Source organism: Castor canadensis, chromosome 3 (assembly GCF_047511655.1).
Source record: "Castor canadensis chromosome 3, mCasCan1.hap1v2, whole genome shotgun sequence".
Lineage (NCBI taxonomy): Eukaryota > Metazoa > Chordata > Mammalia > Rodentia > Castoridae > Castor > Castor canadensis.
The window spans coordinates 37987381-38010663 of NC_133388.1; the positions used below are offsets into that span (position 1 = coordinate 37987381).

A 23283-nucleotide genomic window follows, 5' to 3' on the forward strand; every position below is an offset into this window, starting at 1 on the left:
GAGGACTGGGATTATAAACACGTCCCATCACATCCCCTTTATTTTGACACTTTTCTAGCTTCAGTTGTTTATATAACATATTTTAAAACAAAACAAAGTTTTTCTTCTAATTCCCTGCCTACCTGGGTAATATCCATCCTTTATGGATGGAGGAGATACTGCTAGGAAACTTGGATTCTTGACATGATTAAGAAAATTATATCATAACCTAAAAAGACCCTATTCTTTTCTATTAAAACACAGGAACTCTTCTCCCCCTACACACACATAAACATTGTGAACAGGCATTACAATTGCATTTAACCCATTAAACTCAGAGCCTATCTTGAAGGTAGAGAACAATTTTGCTGCAGCTTATGGAAAGGATGTAGCTTATAGAGATGGAACTCTCCACTGCATGTATTTGTTATCCAGCTGCCTCACTGACTTCTCTGGCTTACTTTGTCTTAAGCAGTTGATTAGGGATGGCTAATAGTGAATAAGGTCTGGGGCTAATGTGCTCTGTCATGTGTCCCTGAATGTGAGGCAATTTATATAGCTAAGTTTAGATCTCATGTCTCATCAGATAAAAACAGTTTAGGGTAGGTAGCAGATTCTATAAAAACAGAAGAGAACACTTTCCTCCACCATTAAGACAAATACTAGGGCTGATGTGGGCAGAAAGAAAGGAGCCAGTCAGGCATGGTGGTTCATGCCTGTAATTCCAGCTACTCAGTAGGCAGAAACTGAGAGATTGCAATTTTCATTCAGCCTAGGCAAAAAGTTAGTGAAACCTCACTTGAAAAATAACTAAAACAAAAAGGGCTGGGGGTGTGGCTCAAGGGGTAAAGAGCCTGCATAGCAAGTGTGAGGACCAGCCTGAGTTCAAACCCAAAAAAGAAAAGAGCTACATAATTATCTGGAATCAGAAAGAGATGCTTTTGAATTTTTTAATTACAGTATATTGGCTTTAAGGTATGGACTAGTGATAGGTAACTCATAACAAATCTGATTTTAAAGAAGGAGAGGATATTGAGAATGGACACGATTGAAGGTACAGTATTATTTAGCCGATGTATGCTGATAACTGCTCATTTGAACAAAACTCATTAATTAGATGTTAATATTGGGGTGCTTATCTCATGGGTTTCCCCTTCTAAAAGAATCTGTCCTTCATACAGGACCCTTTTTTTTTAGAGGAAAACGCACCCATTCAAGGACCCTGCTGAAAGGAGAGGTGTATTGACCATGATTTTTGCCATATAACTTCTTAGCTATGAGTAATTGGATGCAAAGACAACCCCTGCACAGAATTACCTGGTAAATTGGGCCAAATCAGATCAAAGGTGAAAGGTCAGTGCCATAGATATGCGAGAAACAAAGAGAATGACCCAACTTTCAATCTTCCCAATTTCCGTGTGATCTGGCTGTAGTTTGTATATAGGTAGGAGAATACCAACTGTATCCTTACAGAAGATCTTGGTGGATAAAAATGTAAGTTATGGAACTAGCTCCTAGCTCTGTCACTAACTGTGCTGCCTTCTAAGCCCCAGGTGGTTTGTCTATAAAATAGGATACTGAGTACTGTCTCTTCAGAGGGTTGTTGTGAGAACTAAATGTAAAAATAGATGTACAATGCCAGGCAAACAATATATGGTCCAGTCCATAAGTGTAGCTACTCTTATTAATAGGCCTGACTTTTTAAAAAGTAAACTTCAGAAGTTTACTGTTCTTGCTATTAAAAGAGTTCCCAAACTTACTAACTACCCTATTCCAGATCTGAGGCAAAGCATACAAAAACACCACTTTAATCCAATAGAGGCATATGGCTGTCACAAGTGTTAAAGGTATCCTTCCTACATATTTGTCTTCCCTCCTAGGATTTATTTTGTAGAGAGCTCAGATGGAGATATTCTGTCTGTGATGCCTGACATAGGTAGGTACTCAATGAATAAAAGCAGTGGTTCTCAAAATGTACTCCCTGGACAAACAGCATCATCAGTTCCTGAGAATTTGTTAGAAATATAAGTTCTATGGCTTTTTCCTAGACCAACTGACATTTGGAGTCCAAGAATTATATATATTAATAAGCTCTCCAAGTGATTCTGATGCATGTTAAAGTTTGAGAACCACTAAAACAAAGGTTCTGGTGGAGAAACACAACCATTTCAAATCTTTGATTGAAGAGTAGCCCTATTCTATCTGGGGAGGTCATCCACCTTCTTTAAGCATCTGGCTTGGGAAAGGATGGACATCAGAATCTAGATCAGAGCTCAGTTAGACCTCCCTTGGGTCAGTCTGCCTGGCTAGACTTTGTTATACTCCTCTCTTCATCTTAATAGGCATCACAAAGGCATTCTAAAAGTACTTCATGCCACATTACAACACAAACCAAATTATCTCCTGGAAAACACTCCTAAAAACAAGCCATTCTTCCTTTCATCATGATCTCTTAACTATAGGCCTCTTACCCTTGGTATAGAATTCTCTCTGAATCCTTCCAACTCTTGGCATCCCATCTCTGTGCTTTGGCCCTGTCACCTTGTAGTTGAGGCAACCAACAAAGCTGGCCCTTTGGACTTCTTGACCTGGAGACCTTAACAGGAGCAGATCTGAGGAATTAGACAGTAAATTCTAGGTGGTAAAGCGGTCTGAGAATGAGGAGAAAATACTTTCAAAACATCTAGCCCATAGCAATGTGTAGTGACGCGTGCATGTAACCCTAGCACTTGGGTGGCAGAAGCAGGAGGATTGTAAGTTCAATCCAATCCGGGCTACACAGTGATACCCTGTCTCAAAACAAAACAAGGCAAGACAAAACATCTGCCCAAGCCTTCACACAAACCATGCCAAAGACTGCTTGCCAAAAAAAAAAATCTCTGGCTCTTATAACTTAATTGCAATGCACCTTGTGCTTCAAATGTGTCTTCCTTTTGCAAATGAGCACTAGCAAAACAAAGCTCATGACTAAGAAGTACTTCCTGGCGGTTGACTTTAATGTTCCCTTTCTCCTTTTGATCCCTCAGCCATGGTTATATTGCCCCCTGGCCTCCCTGCTGAAAATTCTCAACAAGTTTCCCTCTCTCTTGAGATTTATAGCTTTTCTTTTTCTTTCTTTCTTTTTTTTGTGGGCATTTATTTATTGATTTTTCTTTATTCATATGTGCAAACATTGTTTGGGTCATTTCTTTCCATTGCTTTCGGTCCCCTCCCTCTCCCCACCACCCCTCTTGCTTCCAGGCAGAACCTGTTCTGCCCTTTTCTCCAATCTTGTTGAAGAGAAGACATAAGTAATAATAAGAAAGACAAAGTGTTTTTGCTAGTTGAGATAAGGATAGCTATACAGAGAGATTCCTAGTATTGCTTCCATGTACAACTGTATTACAAGCCGAATTGATTCATTTCTTCCTGACCTCTTCACTACTTCCCAGTCACCTTCCAATATTGACCTCTGTCGCTTTAAGGTTACTGTATTAGCTCCTCTGCAGTGGGCACATCAAACACTTTAAGTTTTGGGTTTCCTACTTATCCCCATTCCTCCTGTATGTGATCTCCCCTTAGCGTGTGACCAAGTCCAACAACATTACTGTATTTGCCCTTGATCTAAAGTCCGCATATGAGGGAGAACATACGATTTTTAGTCTTCTGAGCCTCGCTAACCTCGCTCAAGATGATGTTCTCGAGTTCCATCCATTCACTTGTGAATGATAAGATTTCATACTTCTTCATGGCTGAGTAAAATTCCATTGTGTATAAATACCACATTTTCTTAATCCATTCATCAGTAGTGGGGTATCCTGGCTGTTTCCATAAGTTGGCTATTGTGAATAGTGCTGCAATAAACATGGGTGTGCAGGTGCCTCTGGAGTAACCTGTGTCACATTCCATTGGGTATATCCCTAGGAGTGCGATTGCTTGATTATATGGCAGATCTATGTTTAGTTTTTTAAGAAGCCTCCATATTGTTTTCCAGAGTAGTTGCACTGGCTTGCATTTCCACCAGCAGCATATGAGGGTTCCTTTTTCCCCACATCCTTGCCAACACTTGATGTTGGTGGTTTTTTTTTTTTTTCATTGTGAAAAAGTCTTTATTTTAAGAAAAAAAATTTAGTTAACAAAAAAATTTAACAAGTTTCACTTAGCAAAATATACCCAAAAGGAAATCACAGTACAAAGAAAGCTTTAAGTCAAGGCCTCACCAATTCCTACAGTATTAGTATTGTGTCTTAATTCTCAAAACTAACTTTTAAAAAGCTTAAACTTAACCTAAAATGTTTCTCTTTGAATTAGGGATCTAGCACCTTTGAGTTCTCCAAAAAAGTACATCTTCCCAATGTGCTCACTGTGGTGTGGTGTAAGAGCCACATTTAACATACTTAAACTAGTTTAACTCAGATAACATCACTCTAAAGTACACTACCAAAACGTTAATCGAGAATAGCAGAAGAAAAGTTTTAGGTTACGCAGTATCACATGCTAGAAGAAAAGTTTGCATGAGGAAACACTGAAGAGGTAATTTTTTAATCCAGATTTCACAAACTCATGGTGCAAAATGGGTCCCACAGGTCCTCTAGAGTTATAAACTGCTCTTCACTGCTTCTTGGCTGCCTGTGAAAATTTGATTGAAACAACTCAAACGCTCCTAGAAAACTAGTCATATCCACCCATGCTGTTCTGACCGCTATAGCCGGCCCCATAACAGCCCCTCACTGACTGGCTCTCCAGGCCACTGTAAGTGGCCTGGGCTGCAGACACCCCCATGCCCTGCATCACCTGGCTGCTATAAGCAGCAATGGGCTATAAGCCCCATTGCTGGCCCCTGTTGTCGAATTTAGGAACAGTTCTGTGTATCTGTGCTGCATGTTGGCCCTGTCTTTTGACATAGCCGCCACAGCTTCTTCATGGGTAGCAAACTCAACATCAGCTTCTCCTGTCACTCTTCCATCAGGGCCAATCTCGATATGAACTCTCACAGGGTTGAGTGGAGAGAAGAAGTTGTAAATGTCATTCTCGGTTGCTTTGTAGGGCAGCCCCCTCATGTGGACACAGTGGCCAGTGGTGCTCTGCACCGTGAACTCGCCATCTCCGTATCTGTGGTCATACATTCCTGAGAGACAGTAGCTGAGGTCTCTCCCAAACAGGTCGGTGGTGAAGCCATAGCTATCACTGAGACCACTGTACTCCTCGTAGCCCCCATAGCCTGCACTGTAGGCACCGGATCTCATCCTCTCCAGGCCTGCCTGTTTCATGATGCTAATGTACCTCCTGGCTGTCCCTGGTCGGTCATAGGGCCCTGGCCACTGCACAGACATAAACTTCAGAGGCAGATCTGAGTATGACCTAACTTCCTCCTGACTGCTCTTAAACACCTCGATATACCTGTGCCCTATTCTCTCCTTGTGCTTCCCTAGCGCCTTCTCAGCTAACTCCTGTGAGGCAAACTGCACAAAAGCCTCCTCTGTAATCTTGCCCTCTGGATCCACTGGCAGTGTGATCCCATTTGGCACGATTTCCAACCCTGAGAAGAACTGAATGATTTCTTCCTTTGTGCATCCAAATGGGAGTCCCCGGAGGCCGTCAGTGCTGTTTGGACCACTGTGCTTCAACACCCAATCCATCTCGGTTCTGTGTGACTTGAACATCTCGATGTACTGGTGTCCCATGCTTTCCCTGTCTTTTTTCAGAGCCAATTTTACATCATCTCTTGATTCAAGTTCAACAAAAGCCTCACCACTCTGCCTGCCTTCTCTAGTGTAAATGAAATGGACACCTGCGACCCCATCGTGAATTTTGCAGTCGGAGAGAAAGTTCTGCACATCCTCAATCGAGCAGGACCAAGGCAGGCCACGGAGTTTGACAACAAAGCCTTCACCTCCCTCAGGACCTAGCATCTTGGATACTTGACAGGGCAGATGTCAGAGAAGCTTGGGCAGTTTTTCTGTGGCTTAAAGAACCACAAGGATGTATTCAGTGGGAGACTTATGGTAGGCAATGAATTGTCCACTGAAGAAGATAGAACTGATTTCTATTTTCATCAGGCAAGTGTGGTTTACGGCCAGAGAATCCCAAATTCCACCTGATGCTTAAAAACACAGATGGCTCTGAGGGAAGTCCAGGTGCATCTTCTGTTCTTAACTTTCAGAAAGACGCGGCTTAGTCCAGCTTCCATGAAGGAGCAGGAAAGACGCCGTTGGTGGTGTTTTTGATGATAGCTATTCTAACGGGTGAAGTGGAATCTTAGTGTGGTTTTGATTTGCATTTGCATTTCTTTTATGGCCAGAGATGGTGAGCATTTTTTCACGTGATTTTTGGCCATTTGAATTTCTTCTTTTGAAAAAGTTCTGTTTAGTTCAGTTGCCCATTTCTTTATTGGTTCATTGATTTTGGGAGAGTTTAGTTTTTTGAGCACCCTGTATAATCTGGTTATCAGTCCTTTGTCTGATGGATAGCTGGCAAATGTTTTCTCCCACTCTGTGGGTGGTCTCTTCAGTTTAGAGACCATTTCTTTTGTTGTGCAGAAGCATTTTAATTTTATGTAGTCCCATTTGTTCATCCTTTCTCTTAGTTGCTGAGTTGCTGGGGTTCTAATGAGGAAGTCCTTGCCTATAGCTATTGCTTCCAGAGTATTCCCTGCTCTTTCCTGTACTAACTTCAGAGTTTCGGGTCTGATATTAAGGTATGGATATTGATCCATTTTGAGTTGATACTAGTACAGGGTGATAAACATGGATCTAGTTTCAGTTTTTTGTAGGCAGATAACCACTTTTCCCAGCAACATTTGTTGAAGAGGCTGTATTTTCTCCATCATGTCTTTGGCGCCTTTGTCAAAAATAAGGTAGGCATAGCTGTGTAGATTCATATCAGGGTCCTCTATTCTGTTCCACTGGTCTTCATATCTGCCAACCCCCTATTGTCAGCGTGTTGTGATGGTTTGATGATTATTTTTCAATTTTGCAGTTTTGTTTGACTTTGGATGTTGCTCACTGGCTTAGGAGATGAGCTTTGTGGACCGCTACCTGCCTTATTTCAGGCAGTGGCTTATCACCTGCCAGCTGTTGGCCCTTCTGCCTTTCCAGCCTTTGTTTACTGAAAGTTCCCAGAGATCAGTTCTCTACCCCTCCCCACTTCTCTGGTGCACTTTCAGCAACTCCACCCCTCTGCTGTGTGTTAGTTTTCAGTTCCTTGTTCAGCTTTTTTTGGGTGTGGGGAGGTCAGTCTGCCCAGGGGGCTAAGCTGGTCTATCCTAGGGGTGGCTGAGGGATTACTGTGTGACACTTGGTGCTCCCCTGTTGGTCTGCCAAATGTCTCCCAAGCAGGTTTGGAGCCAGTGTCTGGCGGCACAGGAGCCCTCCTGTTTTCTCAGTGTAACATGGCCTGGAGAAGCTTTCCGCAGGCTAGGGGTTCAGGGTGTCGAAGTTGTGATTCTCTTTGCTGCTTTTTTCCTGCCAAGTGTGGCTCCAGCGTCTCAGCAAGGTTTTGGAGTCACGGAGCTCACACTGTCTTCCTCTGTGCCCTAGTTGCCATCTTGGATCTCTCCTCTTTATAGCTTTTCTGATATTTGTAAACTATGCCCATCTCCTGTCACCTCTAGGGTCCCCTGCCTCACATAATATTTAGACTTACTTTAGCCAAACACCACAGTTTTTGATGTTTTTAATCTTTTTCTATAAGTTAGACCTTTCAGGGCATCTGAATAGTTGCTGGAAGGAATATAGGGCTACTCAGGTGCCATGGATTTATGAATACCAAGGGGAGCAGAGCACGTGGGTAAATTTGTGTGCTCTTGAGAACAGAAGCATATGTCAAGCTTGTGTGTTGACATACGTCTGTGGCTTTGGAATCAAAAACTGAAAGATTACCAGGTCCTTTAAATATTTTTTATCCAAAACTCACTGCTAAGAGGCAGCAATGTCCATATCAAAGATTTCACGGGAAGCATTCTGACTTCTGTTCTTGGCACTGTCACCTCTCACTCACTGTGTGGCCTTTGAGCAATTCCTTTCTCTCCTCCATGCTTCAGTTGCTTGAGGTGGATTAAGAAATTCGTCATTTTAAAGTACTGTGGAAATGTTAATGCTAATAATGTTCATCATTGTGGTTGTTAATATTAACCTTGCAGTCACATAGTTATACCTTATGCTTTCCAAGCACTAATTACAGCCAGCCTTCACCATTCCCTGAAGAGTAGACATTGGAAGCTGCTCTACCTATACCCATTTGTACATAGCCTACACAAACCAATGAACTTCAGTTTAAGATCAGACTGTGAAGGGCCTTGGAGCTAATGTTTGGAGAGAGTTCTGCTAACTTGACCAACCCACCCAAAAGTTTGTGGTTAATGGATTACAAATTTGAGTAATGCAGAACAATAAATCACAACTAAAATAATAAAGCTGAAAGTACACACAATTTAAGCAGAAACACCAGTGTTTTTTATCGGAAATGAAAGAAACCATTGATCATAGCAACTGTCTGAGATTAGCAGGGAGCCACATTTTTCAAACATCCTGCAGTAAATCCAGAGCAGATCCAGCTGGAAAGCAAGAGTGGAAATAAAACTTGAAAATTCATACCACGCTTTGAAGTCTGCTTCTTTCACAACCATGAGCCCCTGATTTGCCCCAACCATTCTGAGCTGCTCTTGGTTGCTGAATTTATTTTAAAAGAGACACAGCCACACACTTGCGTATAATCTTTCAAATGGACTCCAGCTATTTGCAGGGATGGCTTGTTAGGGAATTTGAATCCCAAAATACTTTCTCTTGAACATGAAATCAGCCATCAATTCCCTTGACTCCAATTGGAATGGAAAGGCTTCTAGCACTAAAACTAGAAACCACTCTTGGTTCTAGTAAGTACTGCTTTTTTTTTTTCCCTCATGTTCTCTCCTTGACCCTTCCATGCACTTTTAATTTTAGTTTTCATGTGCTTTAGTCTATGAAAAATTATTAAGGCAGACACAAAGATACCAATATGCCAGATGCTAGAATGCCAGGATGGCAGTCTACTAATGTCTTCCTTGCCATGAAGTCACTTGGAACTCCTGAAGTGGGCCATGTCACCATGCGAAAGTAACTGCTATCCGATTAAATCATCAGAAGAAAGAAAGTTAAAGATGTAGGTTGAACAGAGCTTCAATCTTGTACAAGGCTCAACTGTCACCATGTATCAGTGTCACCTACCAACTGTGGCCCAGGAGATGGGACTCAATCAGTTCTTCTGCTTAAATTCCAGATCAGAATAGGATATAACCTCTTGGGCCACTTGGACTGTTAGATTGTTTCTTTAGTGATCAATACTGGGAAAAGAGAGGTTCCCTGTGACTGCAGTCCAATAATCCTTAGTGTGGTCAATGGCCACAAGGAAAAATTTGCAAGGGCTAAGAAGCAGAACTGTCATAGTAACCAATCACTGAACTCTATAATAACCTTTACATTGGTGTTTTTGCCAACAAAACAAAAACTGAAGAAAATACTTTGGATAAAAGGGTCTTGCCTAGAACAATGTAAAATATAAAACCAAAAGCTCTATCTCTTCTGTTAAATGACAGGTTTAATAAATAGAACATTGCTACAGTCTTATTCCAGCTAATATTATAAAATGGTGAGATGGGTATGAAGATCAGGAGCATCCACCCACTGATGAGATTTAATTCTGATGTATAGAATGGGAAGAATGACCTTGTTGCTGCTGCTTCTCTGCATTAAACATAATTATAAGACTCTTCAGAAATTTTAGCATCGACACTTTGTCATACCTGCAACAGTCTCCTCTCCCCGTATTGCTCTATCTTTGTCACTCTATATACATTGCTGATCTTGTCAGTCTGCCTCTTGCCCTCTCTGCCTTCTCCCAGACAAACATATAGATAACCAGAAGTACCTGTAAACTAATGAGAGTGAGAAACACACAGGATGGGGTGACTTTGTAACTTTGATCAATTTGTGTAAACTCTGAAAGTTCCATTCTCTCAAATAAATGAGACACTTTGTGAAAGGCAGGGTGCAAACTGATAAGCATACAGTACATATAAGGAATTATTTTAATTAAATAGGGAAAACTCAATTTGTCATCTTATTCCTTCTGAAGGCACAAGTTCTGGGGCAGGAGCAATGTCAGGAAAGTTCTTGGCCTCTGGGGTCTACTCCCTTCTTTGACTCTTCCACCCAGGGGCTGGATAACAGTGGAATGAAACTTCAATGAAGAGAATACCACCAAGGTCTCAAGCAGTGAATATTGGGTCTACTTAATCTAAGCAACAACCTAGCCACAAATGCAAAAAGGTAAAGTGGAGGCAGCAACACAAAAACAAAGCTCTCAACCTTATAAACACTGGGAGGGCAACAGCTGGTCAGCTGAGATTAAAGGAGCGTGAGAGAGTGCCTCCTCACCTCTTGACTTCTCCTCCCCCATAGATATCCCTGCAGCCATCCAGGGCTCACTTTTACAGCCCTGTGAAGATGACCTTGTTCCAGCTAACATAGGGGCTCGTTTGATCTCAGCAGGGGATGTTCTGGGCCCACAGCTGGCAGATATTAATAGCACAGGATCTGCTGGGGTAGAAGAGATCTCTCAGTTGGGCCAGGTCACTTACGTCAGAGCAAAAGAGACTTCATTTTCCTGAATCAGCCCCTGCTGCGTACTCTTCTCAGGTCATCTCAGATCATTTTATCTCTAGCTGCTCTTGGCAGCTTGTTCTCACCCCACAACTGTTTTCAAGGGAGCACTGTTAAAGGAATGTCCTCTGCTCTGCAGCTGAAATCTATTACAGGACTCTAAAGCAGAACTAAAACCCCATCTGTGGGTGAGTACTTTTTATCTGCAGACCCATTCACAATCTTATTATGTTAGAGTTGAAAAGACTTGAGCAAACTTTCATTATCCAACCTAGCATTGAACAGAAGAGGAAACTAAGGCCCAAAGTGATTAAAAGACCCACTCAAAATCATAGTTAACACACAGACAAAGCTGATACAATGAATGCCAGAAACAACAATAAAGCGTTTTGTATTTTATATGACATATATCATACATCTCTCTCTATATACATTTATGTATCATTCAATCACAGGAATATGTTTGAACAGCAATAAACATTCTAAGAAATTTTTTTTTTTTTTAACAGTGCTGGGGATAGAACCCAGAGCCTTATGCATGCTAGGAAAGCACTGTGCCACTGAGCTACATCTCCAGCCCAAATTTGTTCATTTTAATTCACTGGTAAGTAAGTTCATTATAGATTTTAGGAAAAATATTTCTATGTCCTCTTTGCCTGTTCAGCTACACAAGAAAAAGACAGAAAAATCAATTGTTTCCATTCTCCCTTGGATTTTATAATAAGATAGAGTTGTTATAAGCTGGTAACTCTTTGCTAAAAACACTTCACCATTTTCTTATAGCAGTTCACTGGAACCCAAAGTCATTTCTCTTGTCCATTTTGTTCTTCTTTTTTGTTAAAAGCTTAAGATGAAGCAGGAAGCAAGACAAAGAAAAATACTGATTTTCAAATAAGAAAGCAAGATACTCTCTTCTGGTCTCTTCAGAGCTGAACAAAAATGTGTAGGGGATGTGTGTATGTGTGTGTGATAAATATAAAAATATTTAATGATGTTTGTAGGTGCTTTATATAATTCACATGGTTACTTTTCTTCCAAAGTATTTACTGTAATAGTCCTTTGGCTTTTTTTTAACTGCTTACAATATGCCTAGAACTCATATTTACCACCCTGGAAATCTTTCTTTCTTTCTTTCCTTCCTTCCTTCCTTCCTCCCTCCCTCCCTTCTCGCTCTTTTTCTTTCTCTCCTTCCTTTCTTCCTTCCTCTCTCCCTCCCTTCCTCCCTCCTTTTCTCTCTCTCTCTCTCTCTCTCTCTCTCTCTCACACACACACACACACACACACACACACACACACACACACTGGAGGATAGAACTCTGGGCTCTCAATTGAGTTTTTAAAAGAATACTTCTGTAATGCTGATCAGGAATGCCACATTTCTGGTACATGAAGCTGGTTTACAGTTTTAGCCAGTCCAAGGTATTCAGTACAAACAAAAGACTAAATTGCGATGGAGTCACTAGTAAAGGCAACTTTTGAGCATCAGTCTCAGGAACAGTCATTTAGTAGTTTGACAGCCCTTATACTACAGACTGGAGAAAAGCCACAGAAGAGTGACAAGCTTCCCTCCAGAAGGAAATGATGGATGTCTGTGAAGATGACTCACTCAAGTGACAGACAGGGTGAGAGACTCTCCAAAGACTAGAGACCAAGTGCTTGTCAAGGTGACCAAGCCTAAATCACCAGCCTCAGATTGGGCTTCACCGGTCAAATGCCCATTAGCCAAGTCCCTCAGCTCTCAACAGGAGGCAGAGAGGTTGTGGGGGCTGTATGTCAGTGTCAAGTTTCAGCTTCCTCAAGATGGATCCCTTACCTTCAGATGGGGACAAATCATCAGTGGGAGACACCACGTCTGCCAGAGAAGCTAGGCCTCCGCTCAGATGGGTTGTAATTTGATTCGTCAAGATAACCTGCGAACAGACAGGGATGCGGGGAGGGAGAATAAAGAGAAAGAAGACCAAATTAATTATTAGAGCTATCAAAGGCAGACTGTGGTTTAGGAGAAGACTGATAAGTACCCAGGTAGGGAAACCCCAGCTCTAACTTTCAGCAGCTTATCTTCAGGCAAGCCCTATCAGCTATTCAAAACCCAGAAAACAAAAACAAACTTTTTTTAGAGCTTAAAGAGCTAATCAGTTCTTCCTAAATGTTGACAAAATTGGGACTGAGAGGTGTTAACACATTAGCTAAAAAAACAAACAAAAAAATAGAAGGCTCACCATAATTAAGATGCACATGTACACATTTTATCAAACTTTAATTTTGAAAACTATGTCCACAACCTAAGATATTGCTGGTGCTGACTAAAAGTAATCATTTAAAGTTTGGATACCAGTGGCTTTCTCCCTTTACTTCAAAAGTCAGAGTTCCTTTTTCCAAATGTGTGAAATAGGAATAATATTTATTATCTCTAAAGTAAAAATAGTCTTCTTTTAAATTAGTCGAATACTAACGAAAGGAGACCAAACTTTTCCTTTGCATTTAAAACACCATTAATGTAATCCTACTTGTATAAAATAAAGTTCTTAACACTTAAAATTCAACTCTAAAACTAACTCATGTGGTCTACTGCCACTCAATATTTTCACATTTGGTAAGTTAAGAAACTTTCTTTTCCTTAAAAATCCTCCTTTATAAAATCTACCCTATTGTTTAGAAACCCAAAGAAAGAATAAAATGTAAATTCTTTCCTGGAAAATTATAACATGCTCAATACCAAAATCATTTTTGAAGGTTTGAGGAGGTTTTCATCTTGGGTAGAAACTACGAGCATCTTGATCACTCAGAGGAAACATCCCATCTAACAAAGGCACTCAGCCTTTGTTCAGTGAGTGGAACATGCATCTAGTTGGATTATCCTGGGCAGTTCTGAGGGTTAGCTCTCCATTTTTTATTAGCCAGTATTTCACCACACCTCTCTTACTGTCTCTTGAATGGACCAGTGACACATTATAAATCCTGCATCAATGGCAACTTAATTGAGGGCTGAGAGAGGCGTGGGATGTCAAGGTCAGGTTAAAAAATGAAGTGCTTGTTCTGTTAGCAGAGACAACCTTCTTAAGGTGATCATGAGTTAAGGAGACTCATGAGTCTGCAGTTACTCTGCAGTGCTGACTAGAATCCCATTTAGTATTTGTGAATCTTATCTCTAGTATTCTTTAGTATTGCTACCTTTCATTTGAAATAGTAAGAATCACACAGAATATGTTTTTAATTAAAATGATAGAATGACGCTGGTAAATGGATAGAATTGGAGAACATCATTCTGAGTGAGGTTAGCCTGGCCAAAAGACCAAAAATTGTATGCTCTCTCTCATATGCGGACATTAGATCAAGGGCAAACCCAACAAGGGGACTGAACTTTGATCACAAGATAAAAGCGAGTGCACACAAGGGAGATATGAGGATAGGTAAGACACCTAAAAAATTAGCTAGCATTTGTTGCCCTCAACGCAGAGAAACTAAAGCAGATACCTTAAAAGCAACTGAGGCCAATAGGAAAAGGGGACCAGGAACTAGAGAAAAGGTGAGATCAAAAAGAATTAACCTAGAAGGTAACATACACGCACAGGAAATCAATGTGAGTCAACTCCCTGTATAGCTATCCTTATCTCAACTAGTAAAAACCCTTGGTCCTTCCTATTATTGCTTATACTCTCTCTACAACAAAATTAGAGATAAGGGCAGAATAGTTTCTGCCGGGTAGTGAGGGGGTAGGGGGAACAGGGAGGGGGTGGGAGTGGGGTTAAAGGAGGGGGTGGGGGGAAGAGGGGAGAAATGACCCAAACATTGTATGCACATATGAATAAAAAAAAAATGACGGAATGATCAAATAGCCTGCTTTTTAAAGAAGTAACTATTCATATTTAAGAGTATGACTAAGGAATTGAATTGTGTTCATCTCCCTCTTTATAACATAGGACATGAGCTTTTAGTTCAATAAAACTGGGTTCAAATTCTGACTCTCATGCTAACGTGCCTTGGGAAAGTCACTAAACCTTTGTGCTCCAGGGGTCTACAGGTAAAATAATATCTGTTTTATAGAACAGTTATAAGAATTAAGTGAGATAGTAAACATAAGGTACTCAAAATAGTGTCTGGCATTTAGTAAATATTTAATAAACAGAAGCCATTGTTGTTATTCTTTTCTATAGAATGATGAACCATAGGTTAATAAATGAGTATAAGCCACATGCTTCAGATAATTAGTTCTAATAACAGAATACTAAACAATTTCTACATCAAGAAATACTTTGGTGCCTGATCATTCCTGCCAAATTTAGTCTATAAGGACTAAAGAAGGACTACGGAAGAGCTTTATTTAATTGCAAAGAAATTATGTAAAAATCACAGTAAGAGATAGTAAATAGTTGAGGCAATGCCAATAAGATACTGACATTGCTCTAACAAAGAACACAATAACATGTTTATTTGTACTAGTTTAAAAATTGTGAAACTTTTGAGAGGTCTAAATATGAAACTTTAATTTTTATGGGATTCTTTTAGATGATGGCCTGGTGAGAATGGCTTAGAACTCTAGTGATACAATAACAGAAAACAAAACAGAACAAAAAACTTTGCTGAATATAGTACCTACCATGCAATCAAAGCATGTCACCATATACACAGGAGACACTAAGAATTAAAGGCACTTATGCCTTCCCTAGAAATATCACTTTTTCTCAATTTTGGTCATATAAGGGAAACATGTGTTGAGATAATGGTTTTATTGTCCAGTATTAGTGAAATAATACTCTGCAGAATCTAAAACTACATATGACTTCAAAACTACCCACCCTAGGCTGGGGGTGTAGCAAGTGGAAGAGCGCTTACCTAACATGTGGAAGGCCCTGGGTTTGAAAAGAAAATTCCCTACTCTTATTCCTACTTCCACTGAAAGTGTACATGGAAAAGAAAACATTTTCACTCTCCAGTGGCAAAAGAAGGTGCACATTAGTGGTTTTGTTAATAACCTTCTCCTTTGTTATTATGAGTCTGAAAGTCAAATCACTGAAGGGACACACAGCACCAAAACTCAGAGGTTTGCTAATCACATCATTTTTCTGAATTGTGCAGTTTTCTAAATCTGTGTTCAGCAAAACAATACAATGGAAACATTTCCAAAAGCATCGATTATAAACAATCATCATTTGGGCAAAAGCCTATAGATGTGTTTTTCTCCAAGGCAACCTGAAGATGTGAAAACCATATTCTTAAAATAGCATAAAATACTACTACAAGTTATAAACAGAGCCTTAACACAATCTGCTTTCTGAGAATCAGAATTCACTGACACTTCAGAAGGACGTTCCTATACTTTGTTCCATTGGAAAGATTGGGGCTGCTGATGCTTGGTTCTAAATTTGTACAAGAACAGATTGCACAGTGATTTGGACAAAGGCTTTGGAATCAAACCGACCTAAGTTCAGATCCTGGTTCTACCATTTCCTAGCTGTGTGACATTAGGCAAGTATAACCTCTCTGGATGTTATAACATTTAACTCATGGGATTTGATGATTAAACTGGATAATTCATTTAAAGCCCTTAGCATAATACTCAGCCTATGGTAAATGTTACCCCCATCATCGTCATGAGTTATTCTTTGCTGATTCATGCCTTCAGAAACCTGATTCCCAACACTACTGGATACCCCATTAATATGTACAACTTGCTTGTTTTAATGTATCAGCTAAGAATAAGCTTTAAAAAATAAAATAGTTGCTCATCAGAAGTCTGATTACCTTTTGTATAGTATATAGTTCACTACTGACAAACAAATATTTGCTGTTTATATCTTTTAAAACAATAAAACTTCAATTGAAAGTACATCTGCATATCTACCATTTTTCTAAAAGTATGGCTAATTAAAAACATAACACCCCCCGCAACTATCAACTAAAAATTCAAAGTCCAGAGTGGGACTCTTAGACCTGAGAAAAATATATTTTTTACTGGTTATGATTACATCTGAAGCCAGGAGGTAACAGAATCTAGCTTAAGGTTTACTCATCAGGAAGAATAACATTCACCTACTAGAAGGAATAAAAAGCCTGATAAATTATAAAGAGTAACTACTGTCTCCACTTTCTATGGAGAGACCACTTACTCCTAAGACTTCTTTGCATTGCCTTCTTGGCTACAGTACACTTAAAGGTACAGTTGTGTACAAAGTGGCACCTTATATAATGTCACATAGACCTTGAATTTCATTGTTAATACTCTCCTCACAAGGCAAAATGGGGGAAGATTTCTTCCCTTGAAGACCATGGTCCTGGATTACAAGTTTTCCATTGCATTGTCTTGCTTCTCTAAATGTATCTTATTCAACCCTTCTGTGTACTGTGATACAATGCCTATGCTCAGTTGAAGGGAACAATTAAGATCTCTAAAAAAGTAGTTAGTAAGTACTGTAAAAGGACTTGTAAGCTATAGAAGAGAGGTGGAAAACCAAGGAAAACTGAACTAGTAAGGCAGATGGCTAGGAAATCAATGTGGTTTGGGTCAGAAGGCAGAGGGTCCTGCGCATGAAAAACCAACCAAACACAAACAATTACGACTCATTTCCATTAAGCATTAAAAAGGCAGCTTAAGAGAACAAATACCTTGAGTTCAGAGGATGTGTGCAGAATAAGCTGGTTAGCAGCCCTAAGGGTCCAGGGACTGAACCAACAGAACCTGGTTCTCCACTAATGTGTTCACATGGACCACCTGCCTTGAGATAACCCATGTTTCTTCAGCTATGCTATAACAAGGTGACAGCTAGGCTACATGTACACCATCCTCCAGTTTATTGCTCCTGGTCCAGAAAACATTCTGCTTTAATGGGCCACTGTATGCGTCTAGTCTGGTCTAACCTATATTGAAGGACTGGGAATATATTTGGGGCTACCATGAGTATTCAGTTAAAGCCACTATGTGTACTGGCATCTAATGGACAGAAGAGAAAAACTAAACCGCCTTGGATCTGTTTTCTCCAAGATCACCTTTGATGGAAGAAGATTCTTTACTTGCGTCTTGGAAGGTGACAGAAAAGAGAGAGTTTATGGCTGGCCAGGGATAGAATAGATTAACATGTCCTATTTGGACAGCAGAAGAAATATTAATGGTCAATAAAATAACAACTCAATATTTATAAGTCAGATTTTTTAAAGGACCAATGAATAGGACAAATGCCATAATTTAACTTTATGAGAAAAAAAATTTATAATCTCTAATTTCCACTGAGTAAACTAGTATCACCTGCCCGAGAACAACAGCTCAGATAGGAAGATGGACATTCAGCCCTACCTGTCTTCTCTTCTTTCTATCTAACACTATATAGAGGAGCGGAGACAGGGACACTCAGTGCAGGCCCATTAACAGTGATTTGCCCTTGATGATATGCACATATATGCCTTGATGTGCCAGCCTAGAGAATTCAATCTACAAAAGTCACAAACAAAGGGATCTAATTTCCAGACATACACTAAAAGATTGTCAAATGCAAAGCTGTAGAGTCCAACCATGTGACATTAATAAATAATCATAAGCCTAGTAGGCATATAGCTTCAGCTTCTATAAAAGTCAAGTATGTGAGGAAGCCTATGTAAATGATGCCAATCTATCTGGCAGTTTTCAGTGCCCACTCCCCATTTACCGTAGTATGGCCCATCATTTCTGAGGCCACAGGAAGCTTGGAAACTAAGCTTTTCATGGAACTCATGTCTATGTGTAACAGAATTCAAAGGATAGGCTGGCTAGAGAAACGAGGAATCTCACATATTTCTGTGCCCATAAGTACACTGCTTCCTCTTCTGCCCACTCCCTGACAGAAACCAGCTACAACGTGACACACAGAATGAGAGAAGTTCAAAAAATCAGTTCAACTGGACCAGCAGGGCTGGGTGCAGTGATTGTCCGGGTACTTCCAGCTACCAGGCAAACAAGCAGCCCACTGCATACTAGCCTGAGAACGAGTAGCAAGAAGAGAATGTGGGTACCAACTCTACTCACCACATGCCTAGGGCCAAGTCTAGTGCTTTCAAAATGAGGAGGCACTGTCTTTTATTGGTTCTGAAGGCATAGTTAATCTTTTTTTTTGTATTGAAAATGGTTTATCTGCTTTAGGTACCATTTTTTAAATATTACTTTTGGTATCTAAAATGAGCTTATTTGTCAGATATGACAGAGATCTACCCTTTCTATCCAAACCTAGCCTTTGTTTCTTATCTCTGGATAAATAAGAGACTCTGAGTTTTAATCCTGGCTATGCTAAGGGTTGTGGAATGCCTTACTTTTAAGGAAACAGAGGCCAGAACTTTCCTGTGAGGAAATTGTTTGGGTTCATTGAGTCTTTTTATCATCAAGACTTGAGAGAAAAGCCTTAGAGTTATTTTCACTATACTTTCCTCTTGCTTCCCATCCATGACCATGTCTACCCCAACTCTTCTGGTATCAGAGCTGGGGTGAGAGGGAGACAGGACAAAGAGAACCAAAAAGGAAGGCAGGGAGGGCAAGAAGCTGAGGGAAAAGGATGAGAAGAATGGGGTAGCCCCCTCCAAGTAGGTATGAAGGGCCATGCTCCCAGACTCAGCTCCTACCTACCCTACTCCCTTCCTGCCAACTTTGAGCTTTGGGAAAGAGATACCCACTATTTGTTGTAAGGAAAAGTCAGACCAAATATTCTGGAATTTGAGCATCACAAAAACAAATCTGGTTTTACTATTCACTAGCTTAGTTTTGCCAAGCTCTGGAAAATTATAAAGCATTCCATGATAAAAAAAAATCTTTTTTCTTTCTTTGTTTCAGCTCAGAGAATATCAACTGTCAGTTACAGAATAAAGAACTGATAAGGTTTTAGTATTCCAGCTTCTGTTTCCATCTTCAAGGACTGCATGACAACTGTTTTCTGGGAAAATCTGAAAGGCTGTGGGGGATATTTCTCTTGAAATGTTTATAATAAAAAGACCAAATTTCAATTTGGCTTAAAGAAAACCTGGGTGTGGGATTTCAGCAGCCTGCCTTTTATTTCTGGTTCTGTCACTAACCTGCTGTGCAATTCTGGGAAATGCTCCTATCCTCTCTGTACGTTAGCATTGAGTCCACAAGAGCTATAAAGAGAATAAATGTGTTATGATTGCTGTTACTTATGATTCAACTCCCATTAGTACTAGTGTTACTCATAAAATTCCATAGTTATTAAAATCTTACCATCTCCAACCTTAAGAAAGCTATCCTACACAGAACTGTCCAGGAATAGCCAAGGTAGAAAGAAGAAAAAAAAGGTGAGGGAGATAACTTGAACTGATTTGTATTTATGATAAGAGTATTTTCACTCTTAAGAAAAAAATTATACCTCTCATTATTGACCCTAAGGGAAAATCTCTCTAGTAGAAGACAGAAGCCCACAGCAAAGCTAGAGAAACATGCTGCCTTGCAGGAGTCTCTGGAGAAGGCAGGGGCTATACCTGAGGCAGCGCAAATGGAGGGAGAGATGAATCTCCTCAGCTTTGCACACATATCCTCTCACCCAGTCACAAAGGGCCAGTAAGACTACTACTTCCACTCCATTGCAGCCATTGCCTCTGCTCCTGAGTTCACAAGAAATGCACTAAGGAAGGACTAGGTCTGTCATTTGGCCAAAATAAACACATGGGATAACTAAGTGTGTGGCACAGTAGGGAGGCTTTCTCTTCTGCCTACTTCTCCTGAGGTGTACATTCAAGGAGGAAAACCCATGGCCATAGCTATGGGTGCTGCAACCATAGTCATGGAGAGCTCTGGTTCCACTGTCAGCATACTGTTCCGGCCCCAATGGGTTGAGGTTAGCATGTGTTGGATCTGGGTCTCAGATAGGGCTGACAGCTGTGAGCAGGCCACAAACAGCAGGCTGCTGTGTTGTTTCCACCATCCACCCAACCCAGTGGCTTTGTGTCAGTGATCTTGGGACCACTGCAGGAAATGACACACACCAGTGGTGAGCTGCGACAGGGCAGCCATGGTGACTTCCAATGCTGCATTCTCCAACTGTGTGCAATTTTGCAGTTAATATGGGGCCAGCAAAGTCTCGCTTGCCAGGGCATAGAAAAGAACAAGGCCAATTGTCAGACGACTCTGAGCTTCACATGGATGTGAAACAAACTTTCCTAATAGCTGTGCTGTGCATTTTCTGTGCCAAATCACTTTTGTGTGAAGTTTATTTGGTTGTCTTCGCCCACTCCCTCACCCCTACCCACTGAGCCCCAAAGAAAGACAGAAGAGATGAATTTCCAGCAGCCCCCTGAGTTTCTGCTGACCTTTTTAGGTGATTTTTGTTACTTCATGGTGCTTTCTATTCACGTGTATGCCTAGATGATGGGGATTCCCCTCCCTTTGATTTGCAAGGAGGATTAGAAAGACACAGCTTTGTCTTCATCACAGACAGCTGGTATGAACTATTTCCCCTCTTTAAACTCATTTGAGACCAAGAAAACAGTTCTGTTGAGTCACTTGCTCCCCAAAAGGTCTGAAAATACAGTTCATGGGGCAGTCCAACTTTGACCTCCCCAAACCCTAGCTACACTTACAGTGGCTTACAATAGACAAGAGCTCCAGCTCAGAGGAAACTTGAAAAACCTCCAGAGAGATGTATATTGGGGGGTGGGGGGGAGGGTAAACCAATGCTACAAGGAGTCCACCTCTTTGAATTTCTATGGCACCAACACAACCACCAAGGGCTCTCCAAACTCAGATATTGGACAGGTACAATCAATTCTATCTCTAAAGTGAATCTGTGGCATAAAATGGGAGTGAAGTTCACTATCTGCTAATAAGGAGGTCAAAAGGTCTGCCAAGGAACAAGTTCCCAGCCTCATCAGATATGTTCTTAGACAAAAACTATTTCTTCAAGGAAGGAATATTATGTAAGGTGTTATTTTGAAAAGGGAGAAGGATGAAATAATTCCTCAGTGTCCATACTTAAATAAGTGACAATAATGGCCTACAATTAAACAGTCAACAAAGAAGAGACACAGAAGAATAGGTCCAGAACAAATACATGAAATGGCCAAATAGTCACCTGTTAAGTAGGAGCAGGATTCCTTCCATGGTAAGGCCCTTGGAGTGGAGCTCTTCTATCAATGTCACTAGCAAGCCAACTCTTAATCACATGCTACAGGTCCATTAAAACAAGTATCCTGGCCAAAGGCACATCTCACTGAGGCACAAGCCCCAATGCTAGATGATAAACAGGTTTTTAGTCTCTGATACCCACTCTGGTGGCTTGGAAATGGCCATCTGGAGCACTGCCCAAGAAGAAATGTGAGGCTCAAGAGTTGCTAGAGAGGATGGTGAGGTATTTATGCTGTGCATTAGCTAAACTTTCCCAATATAACTGCACATGACAACTGACATCCTGTATTTTTCCCTCCTTCATTTTCAGGTGGCTACTTGTCATCTCTCTTCTGACATTATTAACCATAGTATTTTATACTTTTTGAGTTTGTTCACAGAATGGTCTTAGCATGTCACTAGCATGTAAGGGAAACTAGGAACAAACTGAAGCAGCCAACATATGTTAGGAAAGTAGACTCTGGACTCAAATGTCTTGGGCTCCCATTTCTGTTCAACAACCAAATAGGTGTGGAACCTGTACTGTATACCTGCTCAGGTAGACTATTCAATCTCTCCATGCCTTAATTTCTTCAACTGCAAAATAGATATATTTTGAGATATATAATGATATAGCAATCATACCTACTGTGAAGATAAAGGAGTTAGCAGATAAAGCACTTAAGGCTATTCTTACCATCTAAAAGATGTTGAACAAATATTACCTTTGCTGTAATGCTCTCATTCCAACCTATGTATGGCTCGTAGTTCATATCCTCGGATTCTTATCCTCATCCCAAATGCCCCAGTCTGAAATATCCCCCTCTACTCTTCATTATGTTTCTACCTTTCAAGGGCCAATTCAAATTCTACCATTTTCCATGAATTTTTTTCCTATTTTAACACCAAGTAATCTCTCAGTTCTTAATACTCCTATTTTAGCATTAGTACAAAGTAACTTACTACAAGAAATTTTCTCTAATTATGTTGTGTGTTGTTCTTCCATTTTTACTTGTAGTGTAAACTTCATGAGATTTTATGTATTTTTGTCCCCCATTTCCTATCATAAAGGAAATAAGAAGAAACTAGCATTGATTGAATACTTACTACGTATCACCCTGTACCAAGTACTTAACAAGCATTAGCTCATTTCACCCTCACAACTTAGTGATGTAAACATTATTGTCCTAGTTTTGAAGATGAAGAGATACAGATTCAGAGGAGTTGACCAATTTTCTGAGATGAAACAGCACTATGGGAAAGCCAGATTTAAACCACATTTACCTGACTCTTTCATCTACGCTGGTTCTACCAAATAAAAGGTTCTGAAAATGAAAACTCATGGCTGTGTGGATACTTATAGATTAATTTTCTCAGATCAGGACATTTACTGACATAAGATTGACCAAGTCCCATGTTGTTTAATGCAAAGTCACAAACTGTACGAAATACTTAGTATAAATTTTTAGTAGCAAGAAGAAACCAGTCAACCATTAGAATTCTGCTTGGTAGAGCTGGAAACATTGAGTTTGCAAGCTGGGGAGGAACCATGCTCCAGTAGGTATGGCAAGGGAAAGGACACAGATTCCTGAATTCTATTTCTGTTCTGGCCACTAACCA

The 23283-nt window shown here is 40.3% G+C and overlaps 1 protein-coding gene, 1 long non-coding RNA gene and 1 pseudogene across 13 annotated transcripts in view; 1 reads left to right on the top strand and 2 right to left on the bottom strand.

Moving 5' to 3' along the window:
- LOC141421546 (uncharacterized) overlaps positions 1-19569 on the top strand; it is a 106377-nt gene extending 86808 nt beyond the window's left edge. Inside the window, exons 2-3 of the long non-coding RNA XR_012446128.1 lie at positions 11105-11199; positions 19384-19569. This is a non-coding gene — a long non-coding RNA (uncharacterized lncRNA). The remainder of the gene's footprint in view (positions 1-11104; positions 11200-19383) is intronic.
- Positions 1-23283, bottom strand: part of Rad51b (RAD51 paralog B) — a 574154-nt gene that overhangs the window by 143820 nt on the left and 407051 nt on the right. For all 12 annotated transcript variants that reach the window (XR_012446125.1, XM_074067715.1, XM_074067716.1 and 9 more), the window contains one exon: positions 12409-12505. Coding sequence is in view for 10 of the 12 variants with exons in the window: in XM_074067715.1 (XP_073923816.1) it covers positions 12409-12505 (97 nt within the window). In the remaining 2 variants the exon portion in view is untranslated. Of the gene's footprint in view, positions 1-12408; positions 12506-23283 lie in introns of those variants that run through there.
- LOC141421544 (heterogeneous nuclear ribonucleoprotein F-like) lies at positions 3191-10560 on the bottom strand (annotated as a pseudogene).